This window comes from Acomys minous (genome assembly GCF_964271855.1).
Source record: "Acomys minous genome assembly, chromosome: 4".
Taxonomy (NCBI): domain Eukaryota; kingdom Metazoa; phylum Chordata; class Mammalia; order Rodentia; family Muridae; genus Acomys; species Acomys minous.
This window is the reverse complement of record NC_140486.1, coordinates 52,338,200-52,353,548: the sequence shown is the minus strand read 5'-3', so window position 1 is coordinate 52,353,548 and position 15,349 is coordinate 52,338,200. Positions and strand designations below refer to the sequence as shown.

Here is a 15,349-nt window from a genome sequence, read left to right as displayed (position 1 = left end):
CTAAATGTAGATGTATGCCAAGTAAATAGTATTGAATTCATGAAAAAATTAAATTTATTAAAATACCCTGGCAGTAGCATGAGCCCTATTACGTCCCACTGGAATTATAAACAAGAACCACTCTATTAATAGAATGCTTTATGGCTCGATTTGCACTGCCTCACATTCAGTCTAACGCCAAAGCCCATTAATATTTAAGAAACCCCTTCTAGAGAATGTTTTGCCTCTTCTAGTAGAAGGATGCTTGCATATAATTGAAACAGCGGCCGTCATTCCTTGGGGGTGGGGGTGGGGGTGCCAAAGGAAGGAGTTTATTTTTAAATCATACAAGGGCTTTAGGAGTTTTCTAGTTGTATGTTTGCTAAGTGTGCCAAAGCTCACAAAGATTAGTGGCAGGGAGACACTGTTAGAACTAATTCAAGTTTCTAGAGCCCCTTTCCCAAGACTCATCCCTCCCCGTGGCTCTTGAATGTGTTCTTTTGATGTTTCATGGATCAAATTCTTGAGGATTCATAGCTGTCCTAATGTGAGCAGGAAGGGACGCAGTGCGCGCGCACACGTGTGTGTGTGTGTGTGTGTGTGTATGTGTGTGTGTGTGTGTGTGTGTGTGTGTACACATAACCCCTCCTGAAGTCTTTGAGTACATCTGCTTTTTTCCTCCTCTACTACCACAGGCTCAAGACCAAACCCTCACCCTCTTCCACCTGGGCCCTAGCCTGACTACTCTCTGGCCCCTCCTCTCTGGCCCCTCCTCTCTGGCCCCGCCTCTCTGGCCCCGCCTCTCTGGCCCCTCCTCCCAGGCCCCTGTGCTGCTTCTGCACTTCTCCATGCAGAACTCAGAGGTCCCTGCACTCTGGTAATCCGTGTCTGTCCCTCAAACCCTCACTCCTTAGCAAACGTGATCCAGAAAAAACTCCGTGGACTTGAGAATAAGATGCGTTTGCTCCTTATTTAACTGGCTGTTTGCTTTTGTTAACCCGTTTCTGCTTCTTTCCCCGGTAGTTAGAGCTAGGGAAGACCTTGGGTTTTAAATGACGGTGAGCATCTTATTTTATAGGACCAAGGTCTAGACAGACTCTGGAGTCTCCATATGTAGTACTTAAGATGAGCTTGCACATAATGTAGACCTGTGGTCGCATTCAGGAACTACATTGCAAAGCATTTGACCTCAGCAGCCGAGTCTTTGAACAGATTTCTGCTCTTCGCTTGTGAGTTGGAACTAAGCGTTTCCAACCCACCTGTGTCTGTGACTGTGCCATGAAAGGAGCTAGAGTCGTAACCAGGTGAGGAGCCTGCCTGAGTCCAGGTAGTCCCTTCCTCAGGCCAGGCCACTGCTCCTGAGCGCAAGGTTGAGACTTCATTGGTGGAGCTTCCTGGGAATTCCTTGTCTGTTCATCTATCTTCACCAACAAGTGCAACTCTTCGAGAAAGTCACTAGTTGGATTTAGTCATATCATGCAAGCCAACAACTTCCTTATTTTTATTTTAAAGTGCCATTTATTCCAGCTCTTATTCCTTCAAATGCATCAGATGAATTAAAGAGAGTGAACTATATGTCCTAAAACAGTATTCAATAAGGCCATGAACACTAAACCCCATTTAAAGCCCACTGAATGAAAGCATGGTGTAGTTTGAGTTCTGAATTCTAAGCAATCTCATAGTGGGGCTAGAATTACTCAGAGGCCGGCTCTGCCTTCAGAAGGCCTCTGGTCAGTAGACAAGGCGGGACCTAATCCGGGGAAAGAATTCTGTGAATTTGGGGCCGCAGGTGGTATATGTCCCGGTCTTCCGCAAATGCAACTCAGTCGGCTGCTGTTTTCCTGAGGTCTGTCCTGTCCCTGACTGCAGAAGTACTTTCAAAAACAGCACGAACTTAGTGCTAACAGATAAAATGCTCCGACAGTCACAGCCTGGGGTTAAGTTTCTGTAAGTCTGTGTTTCTTCATGATTGCAGGTCAGGAAACTAATTGTTCTGGATCCCAAGAAACGGCTGACTACATTCCAAGCTCTCCAGCACCCTTGGGTCACAGGGAAGGCAGCCAACTTTGTCCACATGGACACTGCTCAGAAGAAGCTCCAAGAATTCAATGCTAGGCGCAAGCTTAAGGTAAATATTCATTTACTGCAACCTGGAAAATTCTTACTTTTAAACCCCTAAGGTACTAACACAAAACCACTTAAGTGGTTTTTGTCCCCCCCCACTTCTGTGTGTGTGTGTGTGTGTGTGTGTGTGTGTGTGTGTGTGTGTGTATAACTTATTAATTCATTATTAACAAGGGAAACACTTGAAGGAGTAAGTTCAGAGCTGGAATGAAAATTGGGAGCTGTTTAAATTACTGTGTGTGTATCTTATACTTCCTCTGTGTGCCATAGCATGCATGTGCAGGTCAGAGGTCAACTAAGGGAATTAGTTCTCACCTTTCACCATAGTCCTGAAGACTGAGCTCAGAGTATTCCATATTATAGATAATTACTAAAAAATACAGAAACTATCATATACATATATACATATGTGTATATATATACATACATATATACATATGTGTATATATACACATATATACATATATATATGTAAATAAAATGGTGATTAGGTATACCTCTGGCTGGTAGAAGTTAAATGAATAGGAGAAGACTCATAGTCAAATTTTGAAATGACCTTTATTAAGTTGCTTTGGTTTACCCATCTCTGAAGTTAGTTTGAGCATTGAAATTTTATTTCCATGATACCAACTAACTCTGTGCATCTAGGGTCTCATGAAACATCCTTCTATATATAAGGAATGGAGAATATAAAACGTCAAACACTAGGGGGCCAAGACACCTAACCGTTTTTTTTTTTCTTCAATTGTCCATATGATGAAATAATTCTAATTTGGAAATTAAAGAGGTTTTACTCCAAATACATGTTCATCTGACAACCAATCTTGGAATAATTTACCTTGAAAGACTGAATACTAACCTATAGAACAAAGTAGAAATCACATTGCAATTTGGCCTTTCCCCTGGAAACACCATTCAGTACCTTTCTCTCTATACTCAGGCAGCAGTGAAGGCTGTGGTGGCCTCCTCTCGGCTGGGAAGTGCCAGCAGCAGCCACAGCAGCATCTCAGAGAGCCAGAAGGCCAGCCCAGAGCCATCTTCCACCCAAGATGTCCAAGACAACACAGGTCTTCTGGAAACGAAAATGCAAGAGGAGGTCCACGTGGCCGTTGAGGTTACTGATGCTGAGATGAAGCTGCCATCCACGGAGGTGGAAGGAGATGCAGATGTAAAAGAGGAGAAAGTCTCTGAGATGGAGCCTCTGGTCCTGGAGGACGGGATGAAGATGGGTAACCTAGCCGTGAAGAGCTCAGGGGAGAAGATGAAGGGTGTAGAGGAAGAAACAGACCCTACAGCTGAGGAAGAAGCCCCTGCGGTGGGACTTGGGGCTCCACAGCAGGATGTGATTCTGCCAGAGGACTAAGCTGGCCTCCTTTAGATCCAGAGACCCAACCCCCGCTTTTTATGTACTTTGTCTTTCAGCAAGGAAGGTGGGGACGCATGATATGCATTACAGTGATTCTGTTTTGAGGTGCAAAAAAAAAACAACCCATATATACCAGTTGGTAATCCTAACTTCAGTGCATGTGTTTGCTTTATGAAATAACGGTATTTTCTGCGGCATGTGATGGATACCTGATCCGATGAATTAAATTTGAAATTTCCAGCAAACAACACAACACTTCAAAACAAATGTTCTTAGCCTTTGGTGGCACATCTTTGAAGTGAAATGGCAAGCTGACTTTTCTTTGAAATCTTAGGCATCCTACACCCTCTAGAAGTCTTTAAAGATGCCAATTCCTTTGAACTCAAAAGCAGCTAGAGTTACAGGGCACATTCCCATGACTTCCAGATACATTCAGTAGGTTTTGCTGGGTAGAGAGAGGGGTAGGTGGTTATAAAAGACACCATCCACCTATGGTCTTGAGAAGTTAAAGGATTCTTATAAGGCCCTGAGTCCACAGCCCCCTTAAGTGTATGCAGATAATGTCTTATTTCATTCTAAGTACACACTCAAAACGTTCATCATAAAATTCTGCCAGTCTACAATTCTTGGGAAATTATTCCTGCTATTTCTTTCCTTTACCCTGATTTTCAAATAAAATACCCCTTCAGATATATAAAACCTAGTTAGGAATAAAGAAATTTAAGTAAAATGACATATCATTAGGACCTAGATGTATCAAGATTAATTCCTTTTTATTTCTCACATTGTAAGCTTATATAATATTTCACACATAACAATTTTGTGAGTACAGTCTATAAATAACATGTTTCAAATTCTGGAAAAGTCCATTGCAGAAACTGATGCTGGAATGTCTGAATATAATAAGGACAAAATATTCCATTGTTAGGTTACTTACACTGTTAGAGTAAGAAAATGTTTGCGGAAAAATTCTCCCCTTCAACTATGTAAGGTTAAAATTCACTATGAAAACTAGCACCTTTTCCCAATGGAAGGGTCCACATTTTATGATGTTGAAACTTTCCATGTCAAGAAATTTAGCACATGGTGAACTTTTATTTGCCTTAAAATAAGCAAAAACAAAAAAAGTGAAGACCTCTTAAATCAGACCTCAGGGAGGGTAAAGCATTAGACCTTAATTAGCATGATTGTTTTTCTCAGAATAAACATTTTCCTTTGGTTCATAGAAATTATACTAAATTCAGTATCTCAAATTTCTTGTTTGTGTGAAAAGGGGCACTTTATCTATTGTTTCATATTTTTAGTGGGTTTACTTAATTTAAAAGTATTACTTTCAAAATCCAAAATGAGGGCAATAAAAATAAACAGCACAGAATTTTTTTTCATTAAAATAATAACTTAGCTGGGCAGTCGTGGTGCATACCTTTAATCCTAGAACTTGGGAAGCAGAGGCAGATGGATCCCTTGAGTTTTAGGCCAGCCTGGTCTACAGAGTGGGTTTCAGAATAGCCAGGGCTACCCAGAGAAACCCTGTGTCAAAAACAAAACAAAACAAAACAACTAATAATTTGATCTTACTCATTGCAAACAGTTACCCTGGGAAATTATGTTAGATCTGGGGTTTGCCCAGGCTGTTAGGAGCATCAGAATTTCAGTATGTATGTCAAGCACAAACTCCCAGCAGCTCTCGGGAAGGAGACAATGTAGTACTTTCTGTATTCTGCAATTCGGGTCCTTGACGGGTAGCTGACTCGTGGCTCATCATCTGACTTGGGCGGCGAATATTTCCCAATTGATTTTAATTAACAGCGTTTATGCTCGCCTCCTTCCCTTTTTAATTATTCTTGCTCAGAACTCTCATTTCGAGTGTTATAAAAGCTCGCTATTTTTAACCTTTGAGACCGCGTTCTTGAGATTCCCATCTCAGACGAGCAAGTCCCTGGTGTAGCTTTCCTCACCAAACTTAACAAACGTATGGTAAGTGTCCCATATCTGGAAAGAGCAAAGAAGACTAAGGGGTCTTCTTAGAAGGTGGCCATTAGAATATCAGAGCATCCCTTCACTCAACCCAGCCTAGGCTGCCTGTTGGAAGCAGGGCTGAGGGCCTTGACTGACTCTGTGGACTACAGGAAAAGCATTAGAAATGTCACCGCCTCGTGTGTCTTAGGACTCAGTCACTTTCATGATTGCACCTCACCACTTCCTGGTGATAAGAGCTTTAGGGGAACTCCGTCTCGCATAACCTACCCACTGCATTAGCTAAATGTCACTAGCAGCTTTCAGTTGTAACTTGTATGCTAAAGATTGTCCTTTCCCTGGGCAATAAGTCAAATACTCAGTCAAATCATCAGAGGTTTAATAGAACATTACCACCTAAGAATACTATCTTACCATTTAAAAAGAAGAGTCAGCCTTTATATTGCTTGAAAATTATCTCTCTCCAAGATGACTTAAACTAAAGGAAAACAATCTTAAAGTGAAAGAGCATATTCCGATATTACTCTTAATTGGTAATGTAGTCATAAAATTTTTTTAGTGTCAGCAAATAACAAATTAAAATTCGCATTTAAGAGATGTTTGTTACAAGGTGGTGGCGGCAGCACACGCCTTTAATTCCAGAACTCAGGAAGCAGAGGCAGGTGGATCTCTCATTCCGAAGCCAGCCAAATCTACAAAGTAAGTTCCAGGACAGCCAGGGCTACCAGGAAAACCTGTCTCAAGAGCCAAAAAAGGTGAGAGAGAGAAAAAATACGGTTACATTCATTATTGTTTTTCATTTCAAGATCAGGTACTCAATATAACTAGGTTATTTTACCACAGAGGACAATATGCAATTTTCCCTATTCAGAAAGTCCAGCAATGATTCCAGTGGGTCTCAAACTGTTAGCTTTTTTTTTTTTTTTTTTTGCCACAACAGTACATAAATAAGATACAGATTAGAACAGGATGGTTGCAAAGTTATCTAGAACAAGTTTAATAAGTATAAGCTATACATGTAAATTTTTTTTCTGAGACAAAGTTTTATTATGTATCCCAGGCTGGCCGTGAACTCACTATGTAGCCCAGTCTAACCTCAAACTCATAGTGATCCTCCTGCCTCAGTTTCCCATGATCTGGGGTTGTAGGCATGTGCTACAACTCACACAGCTGTATACATGCATCTTTAAATTTTTATTAGCTATATTCCAAAAAGAAAATATGACATTAATGATAGCATGTTTCAATCCAGTATACACAAATCATTACATCAGAGTTAAAATTAATGAGATAATTTGAATCACTTTTATACTGTTTCTAAATCAGCACTCTAAGCATGTTTACATCAGGCTGTTGGGAGCTATTTTAGGCCAGTGGCTCCTAATGGTAAGACACACTGGACTAGCCTAAAACACTTTTCTTTTGAGCAGTGAGCTTCTATGATTAGATTTGAGCTGACTTAGTTTTCCACACTGGTAAGTAGGTGAGCAGCTAAGATGCAAATGTTATGGATGTAGATGCCTAAATATTGGCTGCCCCTGAATATACATTGTCTCAGAGAAGTGTTGTGCAATATAACATCAAAGCAACACTTCCTTAGGCATTGTCAAACTGTGTTTGTGCGGGTCTGAGTCCAACTTACCCCACTTTGGCTTTGGAAACCTGACTGCGGGCGTTCCCAGTTTCTTGAGCACTGCCATAGAACCAACAGTATTCCCACTTAGAAAAAAAATGCCTGAGGGCCCACCGTGGGTCCCTACTGAGCAGCCTGTACACAGAATCCAGTCTCTACACACTGGACTAAGCTAGACATCCTCCTCAGGCTGTAGACAATCTTTCTAGAAGCCTCCTGGAAAATATGCTTGCATGATGGACACATGATGATGACCATGGCATGCCAGGTGCCCACAGATGGGGAGAGGAGCTAGTGCTTATGCAGTTTCACCGAGGGCCTGGTCAACACTGCCACCACACAGACTTAAACAAAGACTTTTGGAACTTTTACATACTGATTTTAGAATAATGTCCTATAGACATTTTAGGTGGCAGATTTTATAAAGAAAGAAGCAGCTTACTTTTTAAAGGGACCAAAATTGAATGCTATTTTGACATTTTGTAATGTAGGGTGCTCAGTGTTTTTTTTGTTTTTTTTTTTTTAATTGTCTGTTTCCAGAATCATATGCAAGGTCGCTAACCATGAGCTGCCTACAGGTTGCAACTTCAAGAGAGCCATTTTGTTTCATGATTCAGTTTTTATTGCTCAGAAGCAGCTGGTCACATTTCAAATTTGGAAAAGAAAAAAAATGTCAGAAAGGACAACACACTTCTGCTTTAGGGTTGTTCTTACAAAACCAAGTAAAAAATAATTTTGAAAGAGGTCATCAAAGTGAATTAGCACTAGGCTTACACAGTGCAGCCAATGGCATGGGTATGGTGCCATTGCATAATCTGCTTGTCACTGCCCAGGGCTCAGTCTTGTTGTCTAGGTTTGTTTGAGACAGCATGAAATTTCCAGACATTACTTATTTAATGAGATTTGAAATGTCCTTGTAATTACTGCCCATTAGGTCATACCCCAATTTCCTTAGTGCTTATCACAAATACATTCCTGACGAGGGTCCTTGCTGACATTTAAGCACTTGCCAGTTGAACGCTGCTGAAGATTAGGCTGTGTGCCTGCCAGTGTTTGTTTGTTTTAAATATGCAAATGTAATTTTACGTTGGTGTTTATAACCACATGATGAAAGTGTACAAAATTTTCTACTTAGAAATTTTAAGACATTTTACTTTCTTACAAAAAGGGGGGGAAAAGATGGCTCTCTAGTTTCTTGAAAGTGAAGGTAGGATAGAGGGAGAGAGAGAGAAAGAGGGAGGAAGATGGGAGGGAGGGAGAGAGAGAGAGAGAGAGAGAGAGAGAGAGAGAGAGAGAGAGAGAGAGAGACCCAGTGCTGCAATGCTAAGAAAGTTCCCATTTCTTCTTTCCATTCAAGGGAAGCTTCTGTCATTGCTCTTGGGGACTATCACCTAAGATCAAATGATGCAGACCCAATCCAACCATTTTTCACTTCCCTTGGAAAGGAGCAGCAAACTATTTATGACTGGTTAAAATCAATTTTCACAAATGATCTGTGATTCATTGAGAAAGACTTGACTCACTGTGTTCCCAGGCGTCTGGCCCAGGAGTCCACTAGGGGCAGGGTTTGAAACCAGACCATCTGACAGCTTTTGCAGGAATCAGTTTCAGAGAAGATTCCCCAGCATCTGACCTAGTTAGACGCAAAGTACAGATCTCTATGCTCTGACGGACTGGATGGCTCTTTAAACACTGTATTGTCTTTGGTCAACGATAGGAAAATGAGATTCTGCCACTCATGTTTGGCTTATCCCAACGTGTCCAAAGTTGGTGTTTTGTTTCACCCGCCCTGACGTCACTTTGGAAATGGGAGGTCCTCTAAAGTTCTGGCAGGAACATTCCAGACTAGCTAGAGGAACAGGATTTTGTTGCCCACGGGTTCAGGCTGAAGTACTGTTGAGCAATTCTAAGAACGCAGCGCCACATTCATTGCTCATGATTGTTTTCAGGGTATCTATTCTGAAGGCTGAGCAGAAAGGCTGAGTAGATACAGACATTGATATCAAATCTGATCTTCGCATTGATTCACTGTGTTGAAAATGACAGATATTTAATTTTCAGTCAGATTGGAAAATCTTAATTTCCATCTAAAAGATTACTTCAAGATCCTCAAATATAACAGGCCTTACCTTTTTGAAAACTGCTTCCTGAAGCTGTCTCCAGACACTGATAATTATGGACGATAAAAGCCTTCCGGATGTGTGCTTTCTCTGTCCTGTCTTTGAAACATGGATAACAATATATTTTATAGATGACACAAGTATGACCATACACGCCTTCTTTTTAACCTGACCTGTTTTGTATGCCTGGTTAGCTAACTGTATGCTAGTGTGACCTGTATACAATTGTACAGGTGACTATAAACAACATATTCATGATTGGTTTCTTTTTGGTCACTGCATTCTTAGTTTCAGTAATATTTTTATGATCATCTCTAATCCAACAAAAATGTTCTAACATCTCCTCACTGTTAAGTTCTTTGGTTGAAATGACCTAGAAGTAGTCTGTCATTCTATGTCCAACAGATACTGCTGTTCCCCTTAAATTCTGTGACTATCTCCTGTGTTTGGGAGTGGCAACAGTGAATTGAGTAAAGAAAAATCTAGAGAATGAAAGTTATAAAGAAAATGGGTTATCAGGCTGGGGTTTTACGTTAATACCATTACCAGTTTGTATTTCAAACATTCTTATCTCTGGTCATTGAGATACTTGCATGTTCTCGTTTCACTGATATGATAAACACCACAACCAAAAACAGTGTGGGAAAGGGTCTATTTTATCCAAAAGGTTCCACCTTTCAGGAGAGAAAGCTGCAGCAGGAGCTCTGGGCAGGCCCCTGGAGGCAGACCGTGGAGCAAGCATGGGGGACACTGTTTTCCTGGCTTGCTTCTCCAGTTTGCTCAGCTCGTACACAGGCCAGGGCCCCTGCCTACAGATGGCACTGCCCACAGTGGACTGGGCCTTGGGCATCAATGAGTAATCAAGAGAATGCCCAGCAGCGATGCCCGAAGGTCAGTCTGATCAAGGCAACCTCTGGTTGATCACTAGGGGAAATGTCAAATTGACACCTGAGGCTAATTGGGACATATAAAACTAACATACATTTAAAAACTCGCCCCGGATATGCTTCCCCAAGGAATAAAATTTAAATCTCCAGAGTTTTCAGGACTCAGGCAAAGTACGGCTTAAAGAGAAAATCTTAACTAAGGACTTAGATTACTGTCTTAACAAACTCAAATCATTTTTATTTTAATGGTCAAACTCATGTTTGCTTTATTTATTTATTTATTTATTTATTTATTTATTTTTCTATTTTTAAGCCACTAGAACAGTGCTGAATATTTTCAATGGAGACCACACAAGCTACAGCGCCTAACATGTCTATCTGGCCTTTTATAGAAAAAACAACAACAACAGCAAAAAGTCAACTCAAATTTTCTTCATGCCTCGTGCTTTGTGATGACTTTGTTTTTCCCTGGGTAGGTTATTTCTCCTGGGTGTGTCTCAGGAGTTGGGTGAGCTTTGTTACGTGCTATACACGGTCTCATGACAACTCTGTGGGAGGTAAAACTAAGACTTCCATGTAGAACAGAAACACGAGATTACATCATTTCAAAAGAAGGAAGTTAGTGACTTGAAGTCAGAATGGAGGTTGAGATTTCTAGCTGTTTGAACATGTTTTAGGAATGTTAAGAACAATGTGAATTTAAAAAAAAAAATCTAAGTAGCATTTAGGAAATGGTGTGTTCTTCTATAAAAACGACTTGCTCACCAACATTTTAGGAGAACGCAACCAATTTTCCTTTTAAAAGCTAGATTCCTGTACCCATGTTTCCCTGAGTGTTGGCTTCATGTGAGAAGATCCTTCAGTGCATACTTTACTTTTCTAGCAAATTTAGAAGCCCAAGAAGCGCACGTGAGTGTATTTCTACCTATAAAAATGACCCAGTCACAAATACTTTAAGGGAACCAAGTAATCTGGTTATTGAGGGAAATTGAGACATGTGACTTTCATTTCCGTTTGACTCTCAACATTCATACCCCAGAGGTCACAAACGAGATACTGAGCAGGGAGCCATTATCAGCCTATCATTGGGGACATCTATCTACAATTACTGTATGACTAAATGACATAGTCTTTAAATGGCTGCAGCAATCAGTAAGGCGATGTAGCCACTGGGACGTCACAGAATATGGGCACAAAAGACGTGAATGACCCTCGGTGGGTAGCATGGGTAGGAGACAGACTGCAGGGACCAGAGAGGGAAAAGGTGACATAATATTGGGACTCCACATTTTTATGTGCTTCTGGGATGGCTCAGAGTCTGAAGGTAGTTATTGTTAGAACTTTAAAACCACTAGGTCAAAATCAATCGCTACCTTTCCTTTTAGAAATTAAACAGCATGGCTTGGAGGATATTTGGCCTACATGGAAAGCAAGCTTTAAGGACACGAGCCACTAACAGCAAAAGCATCCCAGAAATAACCCATCCCAGGAATCATTTTCTCAAAGCACATTTTCACTGGTGAGCCATTACGTGCAACAGAGGAATCAGAAATGAACTAAGCCCAGTGCTGACCCTTCAGGGATAGACATTTTAGTTAAAAAAAAAGAAAAGAAAAGAAAAGAAAAGAAAAGAAAAGAAAAAAGAGTCAAATAACCACAGAGAGCCTGCACTGAATACCTGCAGATGGTAAGCACTCCAGGGTAGACAAGGGGAAAATGGTCCCGTGCCAAGATTGTGTATGTTCATGGTGGCCGAGAAGGGACAAGCACACTGCTGCCCACCATTCAGCACAGTTCTCATCGTCATAGGAACATGGCTAATTTTGAAGGACGAGCCAATCCTTGCAGCTGAGGAGGAGAAAGGGGACATGCCTGACTGAGGAATGGCCCAGCAGGGCTAGGGAAACAGGCACCAAAGAAGAGAGGCGTGTCACTGGATGAGGAAGGCTGAGACACACAGTCCTGTGGTGGACAGTGGGGGCAGTCTTAGCTCTCACCTGAGGTCTTTGCTCTGGACAGAAGCAGGTGGAGTGCTTCTCCAGAGGTCCTGCCCCTGCTATTTGGTTAGCCTGTAGTATATGTCTAAACAGGATAAAAACCACCCGACATATCAGAACATGTTTGCAATGCCAACGCTAATCTTCAGACCTCACGCTGGGGCAGCCAGGTTCTTAGTTCTCTGTTCTCTTTTGTCCGGTGCATATAATCTATAAGTTTATAATGGAAAAGTATGCAAAATCTAAAGAATGAATTACATGTCTTATTGGAGGCACTGTTTTGCCATTCATCTTCAAGGCACTTTTTAAAAAAACTGCCCATTACAATTAGCTTACAGTGTGACTGCTCCGGCCTGTACCTCTTTGCTTATTTCCGGTCATGTGTGAGGGCAGCAGATGGCCACATTACTCCACAGTGAATTAAATGAGCAGAGGCAGAGACAGACCATCAACTCAACTGAGGGGGGAAAAAAGATACTAAGAAGTAGATCCTGCTAGGACACACAAAATGAGTTAGTGGACGCCGCGAAAGGAGGACGTGCTATGAGGGGTTTTCAGGTTTAGATGGCGTTATCTGAGATGCTCTTGTCACGAATTTCTCAGATATGAAATCTGCGTCGATGGGTGGCTGAAAGCTTTTTGGATCAATGGGGCATAAGTAGCTTCAATAACCTGGAGGAGTGTAATATATCATCCTACGCAAGAAACCCAGGGTCCCAGTTGTCTGGATCACAAGTCGTTAACCCAAAGCAAGGACTTGTCTGAATTGGAGGCCAAAGTAAAAACTAGCTTACTGTACACAGCGAAGGCTACGGTTGGCCTTTTCCCTTTCTAATAAAACATTATTTATTTCTAATAAAACGTTATTCTGTGAACATTTTGTTTTCTAAACGTATCAAAATGGTGCTACTGATTCCTTAATACAAAACTAGAATTATAATATTTTTAGGTAAGCGTTTTTAAGCCTGGCTTGGCTATAAATGTAAATACATAAGATGTTTGCAAAGCATTCAACAAAACCGTGCCCATGTGCTCACAGTTGAGGTACTGTGCTTTTCTATGTGGGTAGACTGACCTTAGTTCACATTTTCCGTGAAGGGAACGTGACAGCCATTGGCTCTTTCCCAATTGCCAAAAATCTAGAACATTTGACAGCCCACTGACTTCTTCTTGGATGCAGGTTGGACAACCCAATTCAATGATTAAAGATGCTCATTTGGTGATAGTAGGGGTGTTGGCCAAGAACTTGAATACAGAATATGTGATGTGAGTGCAGTGGATGCTGCTAGACTAATTGTGGAGGCCGACTTTAGTGAGGGCCAATGTAACTGTGTAAGTTCACCCGGACTGTCAGAACATGCCAAACAAAGCTAGTCAGTACTTTGCAACTGGTCAATCTGTAAAAGAATCTGCATGTATAATGTGATAATAAATCATCTACGAGCCCACCAGAACTTCGCAGTCTGTGATTTGAATGATAACCATGAGTCAAGACATGCCATGGGCATTTTTCTTAGCACTGAAATGCATAGCTGAATGAGTCTTGGTTTTCCCCATTCTGTCAGATAAAACTGTACTTTCTCTATAGTATTTTAAATACCTGCCTGCCCAGATATTTATTTTCTAAAGATTGTTGAAGTCAATGAAGCTGGAAAGGGACATTAATAATGATTTCATCCAACAAACCCATTAAAGGAAGTTAACACACCTAAGACGTTGGCTTCTAATATATGCTCACGGTGGCCGGGAAGGGACAAGCACACTACTGCCCACCGTTCAGCACAGTTCTCATCACTAAAATGGAAACCTACAGGACACCATGGCATCGGTCCATCTGAAAACTGATATTTCCTCATAAAGATAAGAAAATACAGAAAAGCAGAAAATGACCACAACACTTTCCAAAACCCATGGCCCTTTTCTCTGCAGTTGAGTTTTACTTACAAATTGCCAGACCTTTCTCCACGATCCTTACATGCACATGTTTCAAGTGTTCCCCACCATTTTGTCTGAGTCTTCCTTTGCTGAGAAAACACCCATATCCTAAGGTTGAGGCTCATGAGGGAATGGAAGGAAACACTGGAGAAAATGACACTCCCTCAGTAAATCAGTGCGTCACACAAAACAGCCTGAGATTCATATCTCACTTTAACATCAGCGTTTTGGCAATCTCTAGACTTCCCTTAATAAAGTCATCTGCCCTATACTGAAATTTCACCAAAGCAAAATATAAATAGGATTATAATGCTCCCGAAAAAAATACTAATGAACAAAGAAATGTATTTTGGTACACCTGTTTCTTCCATATTCTTATTTTAAACCTTGCGGTCTTCCATCCACCCACACAGTTGGTAGCACAGGAGCATGGCTATGCTCTCGCTCTCCTGGGATGCATTTATGGTGCATACTTTAGCAGTGTTGGGTCATCTCTTGGTTACAAAAGCCTATGTATAAACTGTGGACATTCCGCTCAGAGCAACAGGAGGATGGCGATGACGCTAAAGAACAGTCTTGTCAGATGCCACGGAACATCAGCTTGTGGTTAACCTGAGGAAAAGCTCCCTTGCCTCATGACCTAGGGGAATGACAGCCCTGCAGCATCTGTCTTTAGAGGGGGTTCCAATGTTTCTTAATCCAGCAAGACAATGTTTTCATCACCAGATTAGAGGGCCATCATTTTCCTGCATGGCACCCAGAGAAACTGCACATACACCTGTGAGCAGTGCTATGGCTGGTCACCCAAAGTCACCATGTGCACACTCTCCAAGGGGCTGAAAATCTTCGTTCCTGTTCCCAGCCTCCTTTAGATCTTTCATAATGGGGAAGAGTGGGGACAGAGAGAGACACGCAGAAAGTGTCATGTCTTTGCCGTATTCTCAACTTGAAGGGATTTCCAATCAATTCCCAGGGCTGCTCAGCTTGCTCTTAAGCGAAAGCTCAAGACAACGGCAGAAACATCGGTTCTTAAACACTTCAATAGAAAAACATGAGTGATTACCTGCATCCAGATGTCTAAGTCCACTCCAGCTACAACAAAGTATAAATTGTGTGGATTACAAACAAACTTATCTCTAGCACTTCTGGAGGAAATGGCCAGTCCAAGAAAGTACCTGGAGGTGTGGCACCTGGTCTAGGCTGCCTTCTTACTGTCCATACGTGGCAGGGCAGGAGACAGTAAATGAACTATGAGAAGGACCCAATCCCCACCCAAAGCCATCAGAGTGGGGACAGGTAACGTAGCCAGATGTTTAGGTATGGAAACTCCC

The 15,349-nt window shown here is 41.5% G+C and overlaps 1 protein-coding gene across 1 annotated transcript in view; it reads left to right on the top strand.

The window, feature by feature from the left end:
• The window catches only part of CAMK4 (calcium/calmodulin dependent protein kinase IV), a 214,302-nt gene extending 200,765 nt beyond the window's left edge, over positions 1–13,537 (top strand). Inside the window, exons 10-11 of the mRNA XM_084779436.1 lie at positions 1,955–2,107; positions 3,044–13,537. Coding sequence (XP_084635562.1) covers positions 1,955–2,107; positions 3,044–3,466 — 576 coding nt within the window. The 3' untranslated portion in view covers positions 3,467–13,537. The remainder of the gene's footprint in view (positions 1–1,954; positions 2,108–3,043) is intronic.
• The last annotated feature ends 1,812 nt before the right edge of the window (positions 13,538–15,349 follow it).